The sequence below is a fragment of the Ornithorhynchus anatinus genome, chromosome 1, assembly GCF_004115215.2.
Source record: "Ornithorhynchus anatinus isolate Pmale09 chromosome 1, mOrnAna1.pri.v4, whole genome shotgun sequence".
Classification (NCBI taxonomy): domain Eukaryota; kingdom Metazoa; phylum Chordata; class Mammalia; order Monotremata; family Ornithorhynchidae; genus Ornithorhynchus; species Ornithorhynchus anatinus.
Window position 1 is genome coordinate 30,094,737 of NC_041728.1, and position 23,933 is coordinate 30,118,669.

Below are 23,933 nucleotides of genomic sequence, written 5' to 3' on the forward strand. Positions count from 1 at the left end.
CAGGGGATGTGTCTGGTCGACTGTTATCTCGTGCCCCCCCGAGCGCTCAGTACGGCGCCCTGCACGCGGTGAGGGCTCAATAGACAGGATCGACCGACCGGCCGACAGCGGCCCCCGTTAGGCACTGGGAAGAGGGGAGCATCCCCTGAGGGTGGAGAGAGGTTGGCAGGGAAGAGTCCGTCTGGGGTATTTGGGGAGCGTCATTCAAGGCCCGTCTTCTCCGCGAGGCCTTCCCCGACTAAGCCCTCGTTTCCTCTCTTCCCACTCCCTTCCGCGTCGCCCCGATTCTCTCCCCGTATTCGCCCTTTGTCCACAGCGCTCAGGTCCAGTTCCGTAACTTACTTCTATTTAAAGTAACGTCCGTCTCCCCCTCTAGACTGTGAGGTCGTCGTGGGCAGGGAACGGGTCGGCCAACCCGGTGGTAGAGGTTGCACGGCGTAGTGGCCGGAGCACGGGCTCCTCCGCCTGGCCGCCGCGTGACCTCGGGCAAGTCGCTTCGCTTCCCTGGGCCTCGGTTACCTCCCCTGCAGAATGAGGATCGAGATTCCGAGCCCCGTGTCTCTACCCGTTGCCGAGTCGTCCATTCCAGGCGCTTAGTTCGGTGCCCTGCGCGCGGTGAGCGCTCGGTGAATACTGTTGAAGGAATGAATCGCCCCATCCGCTTTGCTCGTGGAGTACGCAGCGTGGCTCAGTGGAAAGGGCACGGGCTGGGAAGTCTGAGGTCACGGGTTCGAATCCCCGGCTCTGCCGTTTGTCAACGGTGTTGACTGCGGGCGAGTCACTTATCTTCTCTGAGCCTCAGTTACCTCCTCTGTAAAAAAAAAAAAAAAAAAAAATGGGGATTAAGACCGTGAGCCTCACGTGGGACAACCTGACGACCCCGTATCTACCCCTGCGCTTAGAACAGCGCTGTGCACATAGTAAGCGCTTAACCAATACCGACATCATTAGGGGAGGCAGCGTGGCTCAGTGGAAGGAGCCTGTGGGCTTCGGAGTCGGGGGTCACGGGTTCGACCCCCGGCTCTGCCACTTGTCAGCTGTGGGACCGTGGGCGAGTCGCTTCACTTCTCTGGGCCTCAGTGACCTCGTCTCTAAAATGGGGATTAACTGTGAGCCTCACGTGGGACGACCTGATGACCCTGTCTCTCCCCCAGCGCTTAAAACGGCGCTCTGCACATAGTAAGGGCTTAACAAACACCAACATTATTATTATTATTACTTGTTAAGCGCTCGTCATGTGCCAAGCGCTGTTCTCCTAAGCAGGTTGGATACAGTCCCTGCCCCACCCGGGGCTCACGCTCTTAATCCCCATTTTACAGATGAGCTAACTGGGGTCCAAAGAAGTGAAGTGACTTGCCCCACGTCTTGTATCCGTCGCAGTGCTTAGTACAGTGCCTGGCGTGTAGTGAGGACTTATCAAATCCCATTGTCATTATTCTCCCAAGCACTTTGTCCAAGGCTCTGCACACAGTAAGCGCTCAGTAGATTGGCTGATTGATTGATTGATGAAAGCCCTGAGTAAAAGGGTGAGGTGAAAGCTTCCGCTCCTAGGAATGTTCTGTTCTGCAAGGTCGATGGTTTCGGTCGGTTCAGGTAGAGGCAACCGAGAAGTTAAAGATCTTTAAGATCTTTATTATTAGAGAATAAGAATAATAAATAAAGATCTCAAGTTAAAAAGAAAGGCAGAGTAGTCAGAGGGTTCAGTTGGAAGGAAGCAGAAAAGCAGCAGGGCATAGTGGATAGAGCACGGGCCTGGGAGTCCGAAGGTCATGGGTTCTAATCCCGGCTCCGCCACTGGTCTGCAGTGGGACCTAGGGCAAGTCACTTCTCTTCTCCGTGCCTCGGTTACCTCATCTGTCAAATGGGGATTGAGACTGTGAGCCCCTCGTGGGACTGGGACTGTGTCCAACCCGATGTGCTTGTATCCACCCCAGGGCTTATTAAAGTGCCTGGTCCATGGTGCTTAACAAATACCATTATAGGCTCTTAGAAAAGTGCTGCGCACAAAGTAAGCATTCGAAAAATGTGATTGAATGAAGGAATCGTGGAGCCTGGGGTCAAAACAGGAACTCGTCACCTCCCCCGCCACCCTCCACATCCAGCACAGTGAATACTGAGCTATGAAGGACCCTCTAATGGCAGAAGGAGGCTGTCGGACCCAAGGATGATGATGATATTGGTTAAGCGCTTACTACGGGCCAGGCACTGTACTGAACTCTTGAGGGTCTGCTTTGAGGAAGAACGCGGTGGGCAACGTGGCCCGACTGGGATGTGGAGAGCCGTCCCCTACCCGCTTTCCCAGCCAAATAATTCTGGACTTCGTTGGCCCTCAAGTCATCGGATTTTCACATCTCTCTTCTGAGAACTACCTCGTCTTGGCTTACGCCGTCGAGTCGTCTCCGACCCGTAGGGACGCCACGGACGCATCTCTCCCAGGACGCCCCGCTCTCCATCTGCGATCGTTCCGGTAGTGCATCCGTAGAGTTTGCTTGGTACAAAACGCAGAATTGATTTACCACTGCCTCCTTGCGCGCACTAAACTCGAGTCTTTGCCCTCGACCCTCTCCCGTGCCGCCGCTGCCCAGCACGGGAGAGTTTTGCCTCGTAGCAGATGGCCTTCCCCTCGCTGGCCGCTACCCGAGCTAGGAATGGAACGGACGGGCCTCCGCTCGGCTCTCCCTCCCGTCGTCGAGATTGGTAGAGTACGGGAGACTCTTCGGGTCCGATCCTGAGAGGGGACTGGGAACCAACCCAGTTGGGAAACTTGCCACTCAAGTTGGTTGAGAGCCTGATCTCGTGCCCTGGAATCTTTTTAGGTCGCAAGCTGGACTGGGTTTCCCTGAACTCCCACGGCATCAGAGGCTTTCCGGCTGTTCTTCAGCAGATCAGTAAAATTCTCAGTTATGCATCAGCACCGCAGGGTAAACCAGGTGAGTTACCGTTTCTACTGGGAAGCAGCGTGGCTCAGTGGAAAGAGCCTGGGCTTCGGAGTCAGAGGTCACGGGTTCGACTCCCGGCCCCGCTACTCGTCAGCTGTGTGACTGTGGGCGAGTCACTTCACTTCTCTGGGCCTCAGTTCCCTCATCTGGAAAATGGGGATGAAGACTGTGAGCCCCACGTGGGACAACCTGATTCTCCCAGGTCTACCCCAGCGCTTAGAACAGTGCTCTGCACGTAGTAAGCGCTTAACAAATACCAACATTACTTTCTCTCCCCCTCCCCCACCCACCTGATAAGAATGATGATGATAACTGTGGTATTTTTCAGGCGCTAACTATGTACCTGGTACTATGCTAAGCACTGGGGTGGATACAGGCAACTCGGGTCGGTCACCATCCCTGTCCCACACGGGGCTCACAGTCTTAATCCCCATTTTACAGATGAGGGAACTGAGGTATCCATAGAGTTTTCTCGCCGAAAGTTTTGACTCAGCACCCAGAGGTTGTGTTTCTTTCCCTTAGGTCGCTGGTTCGATTCCGGCCCGAGGGATCGTTCGATCTCTAGAGAAGCGGCGTGGCCTAGTGGATAGGGCCCGGGCCTGGGAGTCAGAAGGACCCGGGTTCTAATCCCGGCTCCGCCACTCGTCTGCTTGTGTGACCTCGGGCGAGTCGCTTCGCTTCCCTGGGCCTCAGTTCCCTCATCTGTGAAACGGGGATTAAGAGTGTGAGCCCCATGCGGGGCAGGGACCGCATCCAACCCGATCCGCTCGTAGCCACCCCAGCGCTTAGGACAGCGCCTGGTACACAGTAAGAGCTTAACAGATACCGTCTCATTATCATTATTGTTGTTGTTGTCATTTTCCATTCGCTTTCCACAGAGGCCGTGGAGGAGAAGGGAGGCAGTTATCCCCGCTGCAGCGTCGCAGAGCTCCTGCAGCTGTGCTGCCCCAGCCTGACGGAGGACTGTATCGATCACCAAACCGCCGTCTCCCAGCAGTTAGAGCGAGTCCTGCAGAGTCTGACCCAGGCGCTCGGCCTACCAGGTGAACGGACCCTCTTCCTCGCTCGGGGCAGGCGGGGACCGGGAACCGAAGAGGGAAGGAGGAACAGGGTGGGGGATAGGAGAGATCTGGGGTGGTCTAGAGCAGGGAGGAGATGAGGTTAGGGCGAGGGATAATATAATAATAATTCATTCAGTAGTATTGATTGAGCGCTTACTATGTGCGGAGCGCTGTACTTAGCGCTTGGAACGGGCAATTCGGCAACAGAGGGAGACGGTCCCTGCCCAGTGATTTGTTAAACACTTGCTATGCGTCAGACACTGTACCAAGCACTGGGGTGGATGCAAGCAGATTGGGTTGGACACGGTCCCTGTCCCACGTGGGGCTCACCTTCCTAATCCCCGTTTGACAGAGGAGGCGACTGAGGCCCAGAGGATAATGATTATAATGATGTTGGTATTTGTTAAGCGCTTACTATGTGCAGAGCACTGTTCTAAGCGCTGGGGTAGACCCGGGAGAATCAGGTTGTCCCACGTGGGGCTCCCGGTCTTCATCCCCATTTTACAGATGAGGGGACTGAGGCCCAGAGAAGTGAAGTGACTCGCCCACAGAAACCCAGCTGACGAGTGGCAGGGCCGGGCTTCGAACCCGTGACCTCTGACTCCGAAGCCCGGGCTCTTTCCACCGAGCCACGCTGCTTCTCCAGCCACGCTGCGCTGCCCAAGTTCACGCAGCAGACGAGGGCGGGGCCGGAATTAGAACCCATGACCCTCTGACTGCCGGGCCCGTGCTCTGTCCGCTGCGCCGTGCTGCTTCCCGCTGTAGGTTTCTGTGTGCCCGCTGGTACGGAGAGTGGCGAGACTTTTTGACCTATCACGGTCCCGCCATCCTTTCCGCTCACAAATGTTTAGGCAGCTAAGGGCAAAGTTAACACTGTCCAGTCTCATTCTTCCGGTACCACGCCATCACCGCACAGTAAGCGCTCAATAAATACTCTCGAATGAATTCGGGAAGCAGCCCGCCGTAGTGGATAGAGCACGGGCCTAAGCCTCGGAAGGTTGCGCGTCAGACGGTTTCGGGTTTTAATCCTGGTCCTGCCACTCGTCTGCCGCGTGGCCTCGGACGAGTCGCTTCACGTCTCCGGGCCTCGGTTCCCTCGTCTGTAAAATGGGAATTAAGACTGTGAGCCCCAGATGGGACGAGGACCGTGTCCAACTGGATCTGCTTATATAATAATAATAATAATTATGGTATTCGTCAAGCGCTTACTTAGACAGCATTCAGTACAGTTCCTGGTACGCAGTAAGTGCTTAACAAATACCACGATTATGATTTCTTAACATTCATTTGGGGCAGGAAAAACATCTCCCCCACCCTGAGAAATCAGTTTGCGTACGGTCTGGTCTGTGAGCTTTTCCGGCTTGTTCGCAAAGGTGGAACCTAGGAGGCTAGAGGGGCCCTGCCGGAGAATTTGGCAAGCCTAGTGGTCAAGATCAATCAATCAATCCCGGGTATTTGCTGAGCGCTTAACCACGGGCAGGCCGCCGTACTAAACGCTTGGGAGAGTACAGTAGGATTGGGCGTCACAATTCCCGCCCCCGAGGAGCTTCAGTCTAGCCAAGGGAGGCACAGTAAAATAAATTAACGCGAGGGGAAGCGACAGAGTAGAGGAGCGAGTGCACAGGTGCCCTGGAGCCGGGGGCGAGGTGGGTATCGGAGAACTTAGGGGTCTGTGCCCGAGTACGTAGCGGGGGACGGGTTCGGTGGGGGAGGTGAGGGTTTAGTCGGGGAAGGCTTCCTGGAGGAGATGTGATTTTTAATAGGGTTTTCAAGACGGAGCGAGTGGCGGTATTGCTATCGTTCTCGTCTGTCCGTCTCCCCCGATTAGACCGTAAGCCCGTCGGAGGGCAGGGACCGTCTCTATCTGTTACCCATTTGTCCATTCCAAGCGCTTAGTACAGCGCCGTGCGCACAGTAAGCGCTCGGTAAATACTATCGAGTGAATGAATGAATGGGCTGTCCGTTCACTCGTTCATTCGTTGGTATCTCTTAAGCGCTTACCGTAGCGCACTAGACCGAACGCTAGAGGAAGTACGGTACGGCAGGCAATAAAGAGTGGCGATCCCTGCCCGCGACGAGCTCCCAGTCTAGAGGAGGGGAGGCGGGCATCAATACAAATAGACATCGGTGGAAATAAATATGACGACAGATATACACGTGAGTGCTGCGAGGTGGTCGGCCGGGGAGAGCGAAAAGAGCAAGTCAGGGCGACGCAGAAGGGAGCGGGAGATGAGGAAAAGTGAGGCTTATCCTGGGAAGACCTCTCGGAGGAGGTGTGCTGGAAGTAAGGCTTCGAAGGAAGGGAGAGGAACCGTCAGTTGTGAGGAGAGAGCGTGATCCAGGCGCGGGGTGGGTGTGAGCAAAGGGTCAGTGCCGAGAGAAGTGAGATTGAGAGGAGGAAGTAGGTTGGTGTTAGAGGAATGAAGTGCGAGGGCGGGGTCAGAGCGGGAGGGGAGCAGTGAGGTGAGAGCCGGCCGAGTGCCTTAAAGCCGACGGTGAAGAGTTTCTGTTCATCCTTGAAGCCGCCCATTCAGGAAGCCACAGGAAGCAGCACGGCGCGGCGGATGGAGCCCGGGCCTGGGAGTCAGAAGCTCATGGGTTCTGATCCCTGCTCCGCCACTTGTCTGTTGTGTGGCCTTGGGCAAGTCACTTCACTTCTCCACGCCTCAGTTACCTCATCTGGAAAATGGGGAGGAAGACCGTGAGCCCCCTGGGGGACAGGGACTCTGTCCATCCTGGTTTGCTTGTATCTACCCTATCGCTTAGTACGGTGCCCGCCACATACTAAGTGCTTAACAGATACTGTTATTGTTATTCTTGTCAAAATCCTAAAGGTGCCCAACCATCCCTGAATCCAACAGAGACTCCTCACCGTCGGCTTTAATAATAATGCTGGTATCTGTTAAGCGCTTACTACGTGCGGAGCGCCGTTCTGAGAACTGGGGTAGATACAGGGGAATCAGGTTGTCCCTCGGGAGGCTCACAGTTGATCCCCATTTTCGGTCAGCAGGAAGGTTTGCGCAGAACGGTTTTTTGGGTTTTTTTTTTTTTTTTTTTTAGAGCTGAGAGGTTGACCGGAAGGCGGGTGGCAGGCCTTCTCACCTCGTCACTCTTTCACTCTCCCAAGAACCTAAGGGCCCGCCCCTGTCGTGTTTGGTGGAGCAGGCAGCCCAGAAGATTCAAGAAGTGGAGGCCCATCCTCTTCAGGTCCACACACGTCTCCTCCTGAAGAATCTGGCCCAGCAGACCCCGGCGGGAGACGGACAAACCGACTACGTGGAGGCTTTCTTCGATTACTCAAACACCTTGGCCTCAGTGCTCCTGAGAAGCCTGAGTTCTGAGCCCGGTAAGGGTCCCCCGCCACAGAGCCCAGCGAGGGGAGCTGACCCAAAGGCGTGGTGGGCCCCAGAGGCTTCTGAGACGTGGTCCGGGACTACCGTGTTGGGCCGTGTGGGGAAACCACCCCCGGTGCAGGGCCACGCACCTGGAAATGGGACTCAGGCCGCGTCCTTTTCGGCCCAGCCGCTCGCTTCCAACCCCTTTAAACTGGTCCACTAGGCCCCACGCCCCCGAAATGAGGCCGCTTCAACCAGCCTGACTCTGTACTGGCCCAACTCGGCCTTGGGAGCCCGGAAGCCACGCGGTCCAGAGGCCAGGCCCGGCCCCTGCAGAGATCTGCTGCGCGAGCGAAGCTTTCGAAGGGTGGGGAGAATCAGCGTGGCCTAGTGAAAGAACACGGGCCCGGGAGTCAGAGGACCTGGGTTCTGCTCCCGACTCCACCACGTCCGCCGTGTGACCTCGGGCAAGTCATTTCCCTTCTCGGTGCCTCATTTCCCTCGTCTGTAAAATGGGAATTAAGATTGTGAGCCCCGTTTGACACGTGGATTGGGTCCAGCCTGATGATCTTATATCTACCTCAGTGCTTAGTACGATGCCTGGCATGGAGTAAGCCTGTAAGTTAGACCTTGAGCTCGTCGTTCGCGGGGAACGATTCTACCGACTCTGCTGTCTTGTACTCTGCGCACAGTTCGTGCTTAGCAAATACGATTGGTAGAAAGCGCTTAGCAATAATATTTTAAAGGGAGAGAGAGAGCGATAAAGAAAGGAAGAAAGAGAGAGAAAGAAAGGAAAGAAAAAGAAGGAAGGAAGGGAAGAAAGAAAAGTCAGGAAGGACCTGCTTGAATGTCCTAGTTGTGAATATCCTGAGCATCTCTTGCTGCTTCTCCTTCTCCATCTCCTCCTCGTCCTTCTTCTTCTCCTCGTCCTCCTCGTCCCACATGGGGCTCCCAGTCTTAATCCCCATTTACAGATGAGGGAACCGAGGCCTACAGAACTGAAGTGACCTGCCCGAGATCACCCAGCAGGCAAGTGGTGGAGCCAGGACTAGAACCCGGGTCTAGAGCGTGAGCTCACGGTGGGCAGGGAATGTGTCTGTCGTCGTATTGTACTCTCCCAAGCGCTTAGTACAGTGCTGTGCACACAGTAAGCTCTCAATAAATACGATTGAATGGATGAGTGAATGAACTTGCCCAAGGTCGCACAGCAGACGGGGGACAGAGTCAGGATTAGAACCCAGGTCCTTCTGACTCCCAGGTCCGTGCTCTGTCCCTCAGGCCCCGCCGCCTCCCTGGAGAACACAGAACCGGTCTGGCAAATCTCCCCGGACCGTCGTCCCCCCAGGGATCGAAGCTGGGGCAGTTAAGATGTTGATGCTCTGCCACGAGCTCTTCTCTCCTTTAGCAGCAGAACCCGCCTCGATCACCGGGGCAATTTCTCAGGCTCGTTGCGGGCTACCGAATCTCCTGTCTTGTACTCTCCCGAGCGGTCGGTCACGGTGCTCCGCACACAGTAAGCGCTCAGTGAATACCACGCCATGATTGAGAGCCAGCTTCAGCGAGGGGGGAGCCGGGCGGGCCCCGACCTAGGAAGAGGGCAGGCGACGACCCCTGCCCCTTCCTTACAGATGGCGTCGTTCGAGTCGATTCCCGCCGCGATCGGAGCCCTTCAGACAGCGAAGGGGCCCCGTGAAGCCTGGCACCCGCACGCTTCCTCTCTCTTTCACGACTCGTTCTTCCCTCCTGTCGTAGATCAGGCCACCCGGGTGAAAGCGGGCAACCCCTTTGTCCTTCTGAAGCAGAGCCCTTCCCAGCTGGTGTCTCATCTCCTGTTCGAGAGACAAGTCCCCCCGGAAAGGTAAGGATCTTCACAGACGTCTGTTGAGAGGCGGCACGCCGCAGTGGGTGGAGCCACGGGCCTGGGAGTCGGAAGGACCTGGCTTCTAATCCCGGCTCCGTCACGTGTCTGCTCCGGGCGAGTCGCTTGGCTTCTCTGCGCCTCAGTCCCCTCGTCTGTAAAATGGGGATTAAGACCGTGAGCCCCCCGCGGGGCGGAGACTGTGTCCCACCCGATCTGCTCGGATCCACCCCGGCGCTTAGAACGGTGCCTGGCACACAATAAGCGCTTAACAAAAACCCCAAGTATTATTTTTAAGATCACTTAACTTTATCGTGTCTTTCAGATAAGGATGGCTGGCACTATCCCAGCACGTAGTACGTAGGGGATGCCTAACAAATCCCACGGTGATTACTTATCGTCGTCGTTATTAGGGAGGGCGCACCGAGAGGGTACTCGCCTTGCCCCGAGGGCGGCCCCCTTACCTTCCAGGCCCCCGTCGGGTTCTCCCCTCTGCCCGTTTCTCTCCCCGCAGGCTGGCGTCCCTCCTGGGCCAGGTGGAACTGAGGCTGAGCGTACCCCAGGTCGTCGTCAGCTGCTGCTGCGAGCCCCTGGCCCTGTGTCCGGCCCGGCGGAGCCGCGGGGCCCGCTCCCTCCGGACCCAGCTGGGCCGCCTGGCTCAGCTGCGCGCTTCCCAAAGCCTGCCGGACGTCCCGCTCCCGCCGCTCGAGGAGGCCGAGGCGCCCGCGCCTCCCCTCCCCTCCCACCCCGCCGTCGGCGACCCGCCGTCCTCCTCCCTCACCGCCTCCGCCCTGGCCTTCCTCAAGTCCCGCTCCAAGCTGCTGGCCGTCCTGGCCTGCCTCGGGGCGTCCCGGGGGCCGCGGGCCCCGAAGCCCGGGCTTTCCTGGAAGGAGTTGCGAGGCAGGCGAGAGGTGCCCCTGACCCCGGAGCAGGTCTCCCAGGAGGGCGAGGGTCTCCTGGCGCAGTTCCCCTTGCTGGAGGCCTTCCTCCTGACTAGCTGGCGGCCGCTCCGCGGAACGTCGGGCGAGGGGCAGAGCTTGGCGGGAGGCCTCTGCGCGCAGACCTGCTTCTCGCCTTTCCTGCTGGGTCTCCATTCTCCCGCCGCCCTGAACGCGCTGACCGAGGCCTTCAGAGAAGCCCTGGACGCCGACGACTGCCCCCGCGCCCTGCGGCTCCTGGAGACGTTCGGCCAGGACGCCGAAGAGCCCAGCGGCGTAAAGGATGCCGTGCTGAGCTGGGCCACCGCAAGCGGTGAGCGGAGGAAGTGGCCGGAGGCGGTTTAGGTTGGGGGAGAAGGGGCAGCTGAGTCGGGGAAGGATGGTTTGGGGTGGCGTGGGGCGGGAGGAATACCCCCCCCCCCCCGAGCGCTTAGTACAGTGCTCCGCACACAGTAAGCGCTCAATAAATGTTCCGGGAAGCAGCGTGGCGGATAGGGGACGGGCCTGCAAGTCAGAGGGTCTTGGGTTCTAATCTCGGCTCTGCCACTCGTCTGTTCTGCGGCCTTGGGCAAATCCCTTCAATTATCTGCGCCTCAGTTCCCTCGTCTATAAAATGGGGATTAAGACTGTGAACCCCTTGCGGGACGGACACTGCCTTCAACCCGATAGGCTTGCATCCACCCCAGCGCTTAGTACAGTTCCTGGCGCGTAGTAAGAGCTTTAAAAGTACCACAGTTATTATCATCAACAAATATGATCGAACAAACAATTGGAGCCAGGAGACTGGCTTTGAAAGCCCGTTTCCTGTAGGCTTTGACCTACATTGCTGAAATGGAGCTAGGAGACGGTTCTGATTGATACCGACGGTGACCCTGGAGAAACAGGAATCGCCTCCGATCAGACTGAAGAGACTTCCTGGGCGTCCGGAAAATGTGCCGTAGCGGGGGCGGTGCCTTTTCCCGGCTCCCCTTCTGCCTCCCACCTCCTAGTCTTGGGATTTCCTCAGGTTCGGTTCTGGATCCCACGCCCACTCCCTCGGGGAACTCATTCGCTTCAGCGGTCATCTCGCCGTGGATAATTCCCCATCTCCGGCCCCGATGTCTCTCCTCTGCAGCGTCACATCTCCTCCTGCCTTCAGGGCATCGCCGCGCGGATGTGCCGCCGACCCCTCGAACTTAACACATCTGAAACAGAACTCGTCCCCTCGAACTTAACACATCTAAAACAGAACTCGTCATCTTCCCACCCCTACCTTGTCCTCCCCGACTTTCCCATCACTGTAAACGGCACCACTGTCCTCCCTGTCTCACGAGCGTCATCCGGGAGTCGTCTCTCATCCAACCCACGTTTTCAACCCGTCACCACGTCCTGTCGGCTGAACCTTCACGTCGTCTCTAAAATCGGCCCTTGTCCTTCCCGTCCAGACTGTTACCGCGCCGACCCAAGCGCCCGTCGTGTCCCGTCTCTGCAACTGCATGAGCCTCCTCGCTGACCTCCCGGCCTCCCGTCTCTCCCCACTCCGATCTGTACTTCATTCTGCTGCCCGGGTCATTTTTCCGGATCCGCTTCTCTCCGCTGCTCAGAATCCTCCAGTCGTGACCCATCCACTTCTGTGTCGTACAGAAACTCCCTACCGTCGGCTCTGTCACTCAATCACCTTTCCCCCTCCTGCTTAAGTCCCTGATTTCCTGCCACAACCCAGCCCGCACGCTTCGCTCCTCTAGTGCCAACCTGCTCACCGTACCTCTGTCTTGACTACCTCGTTGTGATGATGATGATTAGGATATTGGTTAAGCGCTTACTGTGTGCCAAGCACCGTTGTCAGCACTGGGGTAGATACAGGGTATTCGGGTTGTTCCACGTGGGATTCGCGGTCTTAATCCCCTTTTTACAGATGAGGTAACCGAGGCACAGAGAAGTGAGGTGGCATCGATCCCTTGCCCGAATCTTGCTTTAAGCCACTGACTTAGGTGACCCCTTAGGGAACCTTAACCTGGGCCGTGCACTCAGCTCAAGACAGGTGTACTGCCTTCTCGATCGATCCATCCGTGGTATTTACTGAGCACTTACTATCCCCACTCTGCCACTTGTCAGCTGTGGGGCTGTGGGCAGGTCACGTCACTTCTCTGTGCCTCAGTTACCTCATCCGTAAAAGGGGGATTAACTGTGAGCCTCACGTGGGACAACCTGATTACCCAGTATCTCCCCCAGCGCTTAGTGCTCTGCACATAGTAAGCGCTTAACAAATACCAACATTATTATGTGTAGAGCACGGTACTGAAGGCTTGGGGGAGTACAGTACGGCAGAATTAGCAATCAGTCAGCCAGTCGTACCTATTGAGCGCTTACTATGTGCAGAGCACTGTAGTAGTGCTCGGGAGGGAACAATAGAACAGACCCATTCCCTGCCCAGACTGAGCTTACCATCTAAAGGGGGAGACAGACATTAATGCAAATAAATAAAATTACATTTATGGACATAAGTACTATGAGGTTAGGAGAGCAGACACATTCCCTCCCATAATGAGCTGGTAGTTTAGAGGGGAAGCAGCAAAACGTAGCGGATAGAGCACGGACCTGGAAGTCAGAAAGCCGGGGGCTCTAATCCCAGCTCTGCCACTTGGCTCCTGCTTTGTGACCTTGGGCAAGTCACTTCACTTCCCTGGGCCTCGGTTACCTCATCCGGAAAACGGGGATCGAGGCCGCGAGCCCGACGTGGGACCTGGACTGCATCCAACCCGATTTGCCTGGCACACAGTAAGCGCTTAACAAATACCACAAGTGTTATCATTAAGACCGCCGGTCTTTGTCGTGTTTTTCAGATAAGGATGGCTGGCACTACCTGCTCCCTGTGAAAGATGCCACCCTGAGAAGCCAGTTGGCCCTCCACTTTGTAGACAGGTGGCCCTTGGAACCGAACTTGGAGATCCTGGTCTATTGCATTTCAGACCCGGCGGTTCCCAGCGAGTTGAAATCCGAGCTGCAAGACAAACTGCGGGAGCTACGCGTCTATCAGAAGGTGGGCGACCCCGTCCCACCCCTCTCCGTCGCCTCAGCCTTCGAGAATGTCTGTTCACCCAGTCACATTTATTCAGTCACCGTACTAAGCGCTTGGGAAAGTACAGTACGCCGATGAAGAGCGACAATCCCTGCCCACAACGAGCTCACGGTCTAGAGGGGGAGAGTCAGACATCGATACGGATAAATAAAATGACAGATAGATACCAAAGTGCTGTGGGGCTGGGAGGGGGGGAAGAGCAAAGGGAGCAAGTCAGGGCGACGCAGAAGGGAGTGGGAGATGAGAAAAAGTGGGGCTTAGCGTGGGAAGTCTTCTTGGAGGAGACGTGCCTTCGGTAAGGCTCTGAATGGCAGGGGAGAGGAATTGCCTGGCGGATTTGAGGAGGGAGGGCGTTCCGGGCCAGAGGCAGGATTTGGGCTCGGCGGCGTCGGTGAGACAGGCGAGATGGAGGCCCAGTGAGAAGATTAGCACTAGAGGAGCCGAGTGTGCGGACTGGATTGTGGGAGAAAAGCGAGGTGAGGTAGGAGGTGACAAGGTGACGGAGAGCTCTGAAGCCAATGGTGAGCAGTTCTTGTTTGATGCAGATACGGTAACCCATTTGCAGATTGATCTGTTTGCCAACTAGGGATTTTTAAAAACAGAATTGCCTGGAACTTGCCTTCAAAGAGAATGTGGTTTCCGCACCTAGCTGGAACCAGAGAATTAGTTATTGTATTTATTGAGTGCTTGCGACGTAGCGGATAGAGCACGGGTCTGGCAGTCAGAAGGTCGTGGATTCTAATCCCAGCTCCACCGCTTGTCTGTTGTGTGACCGTGGGCAAGTGACTTCACTTCTCTAGGCCTCAGCTGCCTCATCCGTCCAATGGGGATTGAGACCGTGAGCCCCGCAAGGGATAAGGGACTGTGTCCAACCCCGTTTGCTTGTATTCACTTTGGCGCTTTGTCCGGTTCCTGGCACATAATAAGGGCTTAACAAATACCACAATTATCATTTATTGCTGATAGCATAGCCCTGTGCTAAGTGCTGGGGTAAAAGATGTGATAATCGTTTCCGACGGGCCTTGCCTGCAAGCACCTCACGGTGGAGGTGCGGGGAGAAAGGGGGTGCGAGGCCGTGGCCCCTGACACTTCTGGCTTCCGTCTGAATTGCCTGGGGTTGGGATTTCAGAAGAATAATTCATACCAAGATTTTAGAAGAGATTCCGTTACCGTACGTGTTGAATGCCGGCAGCGAGGAGAGGTCAAATGAGTGTCGAAGGTTACCTCCGACAAAATTCTAAAGCCAGTTCTGAAACTACCCAAAGAGGCCTTCGGAGAACCTATCCGCTCACGTCAGGAGAGCAGGAATCAATCAATCCATCCCTGGTATTTAGTGAGCACTTACCGAGGATTTACTGAGCATTTACAGAGTTGGAAGACGCGCCCTCAGCCTTTTACCCAGTTGTCAGGCTCTGCTGATTCCCAGAAGACTCCAGTCATTTGAGTTCAAAGGAGAAGACTCCTCCATTAAAGTTCTTCCTTTTTCTCCTTGTCCCTCAGATCCTGGCTTTGCAGGGGGCCGCAACGTGGACCGACTGGCAGACGCTGCGAAACTGCTGCGTCGAGGACCCCCTGAGCGTCACGGACATGATTCTGGAGGCAAAGGTGCGGCGTTCCCGGGTCCCGGCCTCTTCCTTTCCCTTCCCGGGCGGCAGAGACAGTATTCCTCTTCAGATACCACCCCCAGAGCCCCGGCTGCCAAATTTCTCCTCCCGCAGTCAGTCTCCCACCAACCTCTCTTTCCCGGTGGTATCGGCACCACGGGCGGATAGGAGAAACAGGGCGGGAACCAGGTCTGTGGAGAGGCAGGGGATTTGAAGCAGTGTGGCGCCGTGGATAGAGCGTGGGCCTTGGAAGTCAGGACCTGAGTTCTAATCCCGGCTCTGCCCGGTGTCCGCTGTGTATGGCCTTGGACAAGTCACTTCGCTTCTCTGGGCCTCAGTTACCTCATCTGGAAAATGAGGATTAAGAGTGCGAGCCCCAAGCGGGACAGGGACCGTGTCCAACCCGATTGACACGTATCTACCCTCGTGCTTAGAACGGTGCTTGGCACAGAGTACGGGCTTAGCAAGCGATGATGATGACGATCAAATGCCGCCGAGTCATTTCCCATTTACAGCGACCCCATGGACACTACTTCTCCAGAACTTCCTATCTTCAGTAGTCGTTCTGGCACGCGTATCCTTAGAGTTTTCTCGGTAAAAATTACGGAAATGGTTTACCATTGCCTCCTTCCGCGCGGTGAGAACTTGAGTCTCTGCCGGTTGTCTCTGTTCAACATTTTGATCACTTGATCGTCCGACTTTGACTCTCCCCATGCCGCTGCTGACGCTTGGGCTTACACTTTTCCATTCTGAGTAACCCTAGGGAGCGAATATCTTTCAGTGGCGTATCTCTAAGCTTCATCAGCCTATGCCGGCTCTTCTGCCAGAATGAGGCGTTGATTCATAGAAGCGCTATAATTATTATTATTATTGAGGGGGCCGGAGAAAGCCATTGACGCTCTCCCTTCTCCGTTCTATCCCAGGAATATGAGCTGTGCGAAGAATGGGGCTGCTTGTATCCTATCCCAAGAGAGCGCTTGATCGGCCTGCATCAGAAGCATCTCCTTCACCTCCTGGACGGAGGAAACCACGACAAGGCCCTGCAGGTGAACACCCACTCCTTCTTGGGTGTCTCCTTGGTGCAGAAATCCTGAAATAGGCCCTGAAGGGATTGACAAGAAAATGAGACTTGATCCCCGCCCTCAAGAAGCTTACAGTCTAATGGGGGAAACGAGCCCATAAAAACAAACGGAAACTCCTTACCGATGGCTTTAAAATCACTCCGTCAGCTCGTCCCCTCCGTCTTTACCCCTCTGATCTCCTACTCCTGCCCAGCCCGCCCACTCCGTTCCTCTAGCACCAGCTCACTCACTGGGCCCCGATCTCATCTTACCTCACCGCCGACCCCTTTCCCGCGTCCTCCCCCTAGCCTGGAACTCCCTCCCCCTCCATATACACCAGGCCACCACTCTTCCCACCTTCAAAGCCTTATTAAGGTCACGTCTCCTCCAAGACGCCTTTCCCAACTACACCATTTTCTCCCCCAGCTCCTCCTTCCCTTCTGCTTCATCTGTGCACTTGGATCTTGAATCTTTGACCATTCGATATTTGCCCCACCCTCAATCTCACAGCACGTATAGCCGTATCTATGTTATTTACATTAACGTGTGTCTCCCCCTGGAAATTTTAAGCTTGTTCTGGGCAGGGAATGTCTTGTTCTCTCCCAAGTGCTTAATACAGTGCTCTGCACATAGTAAGCGCTCAATATATACAATCGATGCTATACGCCAGACCACCACTCTTCCCACCTTCGAGGTCACATCTCGTCCAAGAGGCCTTCCCCGATTAGGCCGCCTTTTCCCCAACTCCCTCTCCCTTCAGCATCACCTATAAGGTTGGATCTGTCCCCTTTAACTACTTGATAGTCCGTCCCCCCCAGCATTTACCTACATATCTACAATTTAATTATAATAAATCTGTCTCCCCCTCTAGGCCCTAAGCTCCTAGAGGGCAGGAATCATGTTTCTCATTTTTACTGTACTTTCCCAAGTGCTTAGTACAGCGCTCTGCATAGTTAGGACTCAGTAAATACCACTGACTGATGGATAGCCCAGAGCAGGGAGAAGCTGGATTCATTAATCAGTCGAGAAGTGAAAAGTGCTCGTTCTAGGGTTGTGAGAGTGGCTGCAGAAAGGCGGGAGGGTGAAACACTGATCAATCAGTCAGTGGTATTTATTGAGCGCTTACTGCGTGCAGAGCGTTGACTCTGCACTCAACTGCGTACCCTTTAATTAATTGTATTTATGGAGCACGTATTATGTGCGGAGCATTCGTTCAGTAGTATTTAGAGCACTGTACCAAGCGCTTGGGAAAACACAGTGCGACAGAATTAGCAGACACGCTCCCTGCCCGTAACGAGCTTACAGTCTAGATGGGGAGGCAGACATTAATGTGAATAAATCAGCGCTCTTGAACACGTCCCAGCCCCACAGCACTTATGTCCATATTCTTCTACTCCACTATTTCCCCAATCTGTCATTTATTAATGTCTGTCTCCCATGTAGCCTGTAAGCTCCTTATGGGAAGGATTGTGTCTACCCGTTCTGTTCCCTGATATTCTCCCAAGCGCTTAGTAAGCGCTTGAATGATTGATGGATTTATCGACTGCGAGTCGAACATAATGGGAAAGTGAGAAGGCGGAAAGAATGTCAGAAGGAAGATAAGAGGTCCCATTTTGACATTAAATTCGCGGTGCTGAAGAAACACCGTCTCCACCGCGTAGTGGTTCCGCCCCAAGTTTTGAGGAAATCGGAGATTGATTTTTTTTGTCCCACATAATTATAAGCAGTGACAACTGAGGCTCTGGAGGAGGAAGCAGAGTGGAGGGATGGGAATGTGACACGGGGCAGGTGGTTGGAGTGAATTCATTAAGACTGCTGAAGAGGGGAAGGAAGCCTCAGCAAAGTAAGTGGGGGAAGTTAATCAGAGCACTGTACTAAGCGCTTGGGAGAGTCCGATACAATCAGCTTACAGTTTAGAGAGGAGCTGACAGTTCATCCATTAAGAAAGCTGGAGAAGGAGTAATAAAAGGTCCAGAGGGACAACAAAGTTACTTTTTTAAGTCTGTGAGGGGCAGAGGGGGTGACAAATGGACACCTCTGAGGTGAGGAGAGTTCATTCACTGAGAGCCTAGGGTATGGAGCACTTGAGAGTGTGCAGTAGAAGGAACTGGGTTCTAATCCCCGCTCCACCCCTTGTCTGCTGCGTGACCTGGGGCAAATCACTTCACTTCTCTGGGTCTCGGTTCCCTCATCTGTAAAATGGGGATGAAGACCGTGAACCCCGTGTGGGACAGGAACTGTGTCCAACCCAATTTGCCTGTTGTATCCACCCCGGCACTTATTACAGCACCTGACACATAGGAAGCACTTAACAAACCCCGGCCCAGAAAACCACAATGTAGACTGTAAGTTCCCTGAGGGCAGGGATCATGTCTACAAATTCTATCGCATTGTGCTTTCCGAGGTGTTTAGTGCAATTCATTCAGTTCATTCAGTCGTATTTATTGAGCGCCTACTGTGTGCAAAGCTCTGTAACAAAGTGTTTGTATGCTTTGCACACAGTAAGTGTTCAGCAGATGCCATCGATTGTTTGATTGATGTCGATTAGCACATTCAAGGAGTTTAGACCTGAAGAGGAGAGGGGGAGAGTGGAGTCAGTTAGGTTAAAAGGTGGTTTTTGGTTCGTTGGGGTTTTATTTTCCTTTAAAATAGGAGGGATTTAAGAGGAAGGGGCCGGGGAGGGTTAAAAGTTTTTGTCGTTTGGAAGGAGGGGGAGAAAAGGGGGATGGCAAGGTGTTGGTGAAGTAGGAGGTGGTTTCGTGAGGTAGGAGGTTTTCACAGGGACCGTCGGGTGTCTCCTGAAGCAAAAGGGTGATTTCCTGACAGTAGGGAAGGAGCAGAGGGGGAATAGAGGAAATGATCGTACCAAGGACCTGATGGCTTTAGGAAATACACTCAGAAAAGATCTGGGTAGAAGTGGTTCCTTGCGGCTTCTGAATTTTTTTAAATTGTGTCCAAAAGTAGTCGTGGCTGACTGAAGAGTGTAATGGTGCGGCTCGCTGAATAATAATAAGAATAATAATGTTGGCATTTATTAAGCGCTTACTATGTGCAGAGCACTGAACTATATTGGACTCTCCCCAGCACTTAGTACAATGCTCTGCTCGCAGTGAGTGGTCAGTAAATACAATTGATTGATTGAACTGGCACGTCGTCCCGAGAAGGGTGGGTTTGGGGGTTTTCTTTACGGTCTTGAGGGTTTATACTACGTCAACCACCCTCCTAGGCGCTGGGGTAGATACAAGTTAATAAGGTCCGATGAAGTCCCCGGCCCACACGGCCTGAACGGGAGGGGGAACGGGGATTTTGCCCCCATTTGGCAGTTGAGGAACCTGAGGCCCAGAGGAGTGAAGTGACTTACCCACGGTAACCTACCGTAGGCAAGTGGTGGAGCCGGGATTCGACCCGGGTCCTCTGGCTCTCGGGTCCTTGCTCTGCCCACCGGGCCACGCCGCTGGTTGACCTCAGTAGTCCTAGGTGGCCCAGAGCTAGCCCTCACCCTCCTCACCCCCCCGGCCCCGTCTCTCCTGACCCAGCTCCTGCAGAGGATCACTGACCCCGTCGTGCGCCTGGCCGTCACAGAGTCGTCCCTGGATCGGCACCCGGGCCTGGCCTCCTCCCACTTCTTAGCCAACTATCTCACCACCCATTTCGAGCAGGAGCTGACGGCGACCCGTCACCAGGAGATCCAGGCACTCTACATGGGGTCCAAGGTAAGACCCCGGGCCGGAGACACCTTGTCCCCGAGCTGGAGGCCGTAGCACAGGGATGGCGACTCTCCCGTTTTGCGGGCAGCGTTGGTTCATTCGGTCGTATTTATGGAGCGCTCACCGTGTGCAGAGCCGGGCGTTTAGGAGAGCACGGTGCAGTAACAAACGGACACATCCCCTGCCCATGACAGGCTCACGGCCGCGGCTGTCCATCGGTAGTGTCGGTCGGATGCCTACCGGGCAGAACGCTGGACTCAGCCCTTGGTAAACACAGCCCCTGCCCTCCAGAAGCTTACAGTCTAGCAGGGGGAGAATAATAAATAGGAGAGAGAGAGAGAGTGAAAGCCAGATATGTATATGAGTTAGGGATTAGGTAACAGGGGATGTAAGTTGTGCTTAAGTTGTTAATAATAATAATAATAATTGTGGTATTTGTTAAGCACTTGATACTGTTCACCATCTCCTTCTCCTCCACACCTTATCTCACCTTGGCTTCACGGACTCGGTCCTCTCCCGGCTCTCCTCTTATCTTTCTAGCCGTTCATTCTCGGTCTCCTCCGCGGGCTCCTCCTCCCCCTCCCATCCACTAACTGTAGGGATTCCTCAAGGGTCAGTTCTCGGCCCTCTTCTGTTCTCCATCTACACTCACTCCCTCGGTGAACTCATCCGCTCCCACGGCTTCAACTGTCCCCTCTACGCAGATGACACCCAAATCTACATCTCCTCCCCAGTTCTCTCCCCGTCCCTTCAGGCTCGTATCTCCTCCCGCTCAAAACAGCCCGGGTTTCAAGAATAGAGTGTTAGGCAGGTCTGCTAGGACTCTAAGCGGGGAAAAAAAACACTGGGCTCGGCGAACGCCAGAGTAACGGGTTGCCTCGGTTTGCTCATGGCACCGGGTCTGTGATATCTGCCCCCTCTCCTGGATCCTCGTCACCCCCCCAGGTCCTGGAGACGTCTTCCGGGACCCAACCGAGCCAGGCTCTGCCCACCTGTCCTCCATTCCCCGTGCTCATCTTGGAGTAGCCGCTCGTGAACGTGAAGGGTGGACTAAGCCGCCGGCAAACTGGAACACGTCCCCTCGTCCTGGATCCCCCCCAGATCCAGAAGCCGCATGGCCTAGCGGGTAGAACCCGGGCCTGGTAGTCAGAGGGACCTGGCTTCTCATCCCACCTCCGCCGCTTGTCCGCTGGGTGGCCCGGGGCAAGTCACTTAACCGTGCCTCGGGTCCCTCATCTGTAAAATGATCGTGATGGTATTTGTTGAGCATTTACTATGTGCCAAGCACCGTTTTAAGCGCTGGGATAGATACCAGGTAATCAGGTTGGTCCACGTGGGGCTCCCGGTCTTAATCGCCATTTTACAGATGAGGTAACTGAGGCACAGAGAAGTCAAGTGACTTGCCCAAAGTCACACAGCTGACAAGTGGCGGAGGCGGGATGAATGGGGATCGAGAGAGCGAGCCCCAGGTGGGAAAGGGACTGCGTCTGACCCGATTGGCTCGTATCCACCCAGGAGTTTAGAACAGTGCCTGGCACTCAACAGATACTACAATTATTAGTATTATTGGAACCAGGTAGCATGATTTAGTGGCTACAGCACGGGCCTGGGAGGCAGAAGGTCACGAGATCTAATCCCGGCTCCTCCGCTTGTCTGCTGCGTGGCACTGGGCAAGTCACTTAGCCGTTCCTCGGTTCCCTCGTCTATAAAATGGGGATTGAAACCGTGAGCCCCACGTGGGACGGGGACCGTGTCCGACCCGATTGGCCCGTAGCCACCCCAGCGCTTAGTATGGAGCCCGGCACGTACTAAGCACTCAGCGAATACCGTAATTGTCATTATCATCCACCCTTAGGTCCTGCTGACTCTCCCGGAGCCGAACCGAGCCAGCTACGCCCACCTGTCAGCCCGCCCCTTGCTCATGCTGGAGCAGCTGCTTATGAACATGAAGGTCGACTGGGCCACCGTCGCCGTGCGGACCCTGCGCCAGCTGCTGACCGGACAGGAGATCGGCTTTACCAGGGAAGACGTCGACGCTCTACTCGCCCGATATGCCGGGAAGGCGCTCGACTTGCCCTATTCACTGAAAGAGAGACGATCAGGTGACCGGTCATCGGGCCCGTCGTCCCTCCGTTCGTTTCACAGTATCTGTCGTGCGCTTACCTTGCGCGGAAACATCGTGCCGAGCGCCGTGGGGAGAGCGTGATGGAGAATAATACTAGTAATTAATAATTATGAGACTTGTTAATCACTATGTGCCAAGCACTGTTCTAAGCAATGGGGTAAATGCAAGTTCATCGGGGTGGACACAGGTCCCCGTCCCACGCGGGGCTCACCCTCTTTATCCCCATTTTACAGATCAGGGAACTGAGGCCCAGAGAAGCGAAGTGACTCGCCCAGGGTCACACGGCGGACGTGGTGGAGTCGGGATTAGAACCGAGGTCCCTCTGACTGCCAGACCAGTGCGCCGTCCTCTAAGCCGTGCTGCTTCTCATGAGTTGGACAGGGTCCCGGAGGCCAACTCTTTTGAGAGGTTGGGGTTGTGAGGGGGCAGGGAAGAGGGGGAGATAGAGGAAGTAGAAGCCTCCCTTCACCGCCTCAGCGTCAGTCTCCCCCCAGGCAAAAGGGCAAGAGGCTTCCGGCTCTTCTCACCCCTGCTTTGGAGACTCCTGGCCTCGCCCCCGCCCGATGGGACGGCCCACGGCACCACACGGATCCTGCTCTGCCGCGGCTCCGCTGCGTGCTGAATGTGCCTGTTGTTCTGTCGTACTCCCCCAAGCGCTTATTACAGTGTTCTGCCCACAGTAAATACGACGGAATGAACGAACCTGTGCCCGGCCCTCGTCCCCGTCTCGACCTCGCACTGTAGAGACTCCAGCCTGGGCCTAGCTCTCACTCGGGCCACCAGAGGAGCTGAAAGGACCCCACCTGAGTCAACACCCAAATATAGCGTGAGGGTCCCGGCCCCGACTCACCAAGTGAAGACCATCCCTCTCCCCACAGCTTTCGTGGGACCCTTAAGGATTCCAGCCCCAGCTGGCGGGGGGATAAGAGGTAGAGCTTTCATCTCGACTCCTCTGAGGCTTCCAAGGGGTGAGCGGGGGCTAACTTCGCTCGCCTTTCTCAGTGGAAAACTGTGAGGGAGAAGAAAATGGCCCTGCCCTCTCATTGCCAAGCGGGTGAGCACTGTGGCTTCCGGGGCTCCCGATGGAATGGGCGTTTACGGCTCCGGTCCCTGGCCCAGACGGGGGCCTAGAGATCAAAGAGTGAGTTTGGGAAGGAAGTCATTTGGACACCGGAGGAAAGACTGAAATGATAAAGACAACACCACTCGGGAGCAGGGACGTTAAAAACAATAAGAACGAGTCGAAGTCGTGGATCGGGGAGCCGTTTTTACACTTCCCATCCTTGCGACAGCCTGGTCTTCCCAGGGTTGTAAAGCCTGGCAGCTTCTGACTTCCACTCCAGTCAGGGCAGGCCCCCCATCCTCCTGAAGGTGGAGCGAGGAAGGGAGGCTTCTCGGGTCTCCAGTCCCTTCGGGAAATGAGAGTTTTGCGATAGGAGAAAGGCCATTCTGTGGTCTGGGCTCTAGTCAGTTTCCTCCCCTCATCCCTCCCTGAGTTGATGAGCATCGTAATGCTCCACACAAAAGATGGCGGGCTTGGGAAAGGCTTCAGGCCGGGAAGGAGTTTGTCTATAGTGTGCCTCCGTCGAGTTCTATCATCATTAATAGTATGGTTATTATTATTATTAAGTGCCGTCGATCGTTTCCAAGTCATAGCGACTCCACGGCTACACTTTCTCCAGAACGTCCTGTCCTCTGCCATGGTCGGCAACCTTTCTCACGGTGCTTCCGTTTTCGTTGTCATGGTCTCTGTCCACCTAGCTGCCGGTCTGCCTCTTCCACGTTTTCCCTGGACTTTTCCTAACTTCAGGGTCTTCTCCAGAGAATGAGTCCTCCTGACGGTATGTCCGAAATATAATCTAAGTCTGGATTTGGGCCTTCCCAAGACCACTTTGGTTTAATTCGCTCTAAAGTCCCTTTGTTTTTTCCGGCAGCCCGCGGTATTCGCAAAATCCCTCTCCAACACCACATTCCGGAAGAACCGATGTTCTTTCTATCCCGTTTTTTCACCGTCCGGCCTTCGGATCCCTACATTGTCACTGGAAACACCACAGAGTTGATAATTTGTATTGTGGCAATTGTTACATCGGCACATTTCATGACCTTTTCCGGGCTTCTCCTTTAATTTGTCTCCTCCTTTACTTCCATCACGGTAAAGCGAGGTTTTACCGAACTTAATTCACGCATCAGAACAGAGGCTTTTAGAGAATTGAAGTCAACACTTCTGGTTATTCCGCTTCCCCGTTG

At 55.0% G+C, this 23,933-nt stretch overlaps 1 protein-coding gene across 2 annotated transcripts in view; it reads left to right on the top strand.

Moving 5' to 3' along the window:
- Positions 1–23,933, top strand: part of ZFYVE26 (zinc finger FYVE-type containing 26) — an 86,546-nt gene that overhangs the window by 29,541 nt on the left and 33,072 nt on the right. For both annotated transcript variants that reach the window (XM_029076328.1, XM_029076331.1), the window contains exons 16-25: positions 2,817–2,930; positions 3,818–3,982; positions 7,128–7,346; positions 9,088–9,193; positions 9,708–10,444; positions 12,954–13,150; positions 14,690–14,794; positions 15,717–15,839; positions 19,391–19,567; positions 21,417–21,663. In XM_029076328.1, coding sequence (XP_028932161.1) covers positions 2,817–2,930; positions 3,818–3,982; positions 7,128–7,346; positions 9,088–9,193; positions 9,708–10,444; positions 12,954–13,150; positions 14,690–14,794; positions 15,717–15,839; positions 19,391–19,567; positions 21,417–21,663 — 2,190 coding nt within the window. The remainder of the gene's footprint in view (positions 1–2,816; positions 2,931–3,817; positions 3,983–7,127; positions 7,347–9,087; positions 9,194–9,707; positions 10,445–12,953; positions 13,151–14,689; positions 14,795–15,716; positions 15,840–19,390; positions 19,568–21,416; positions 21,664–23,933) is intronic.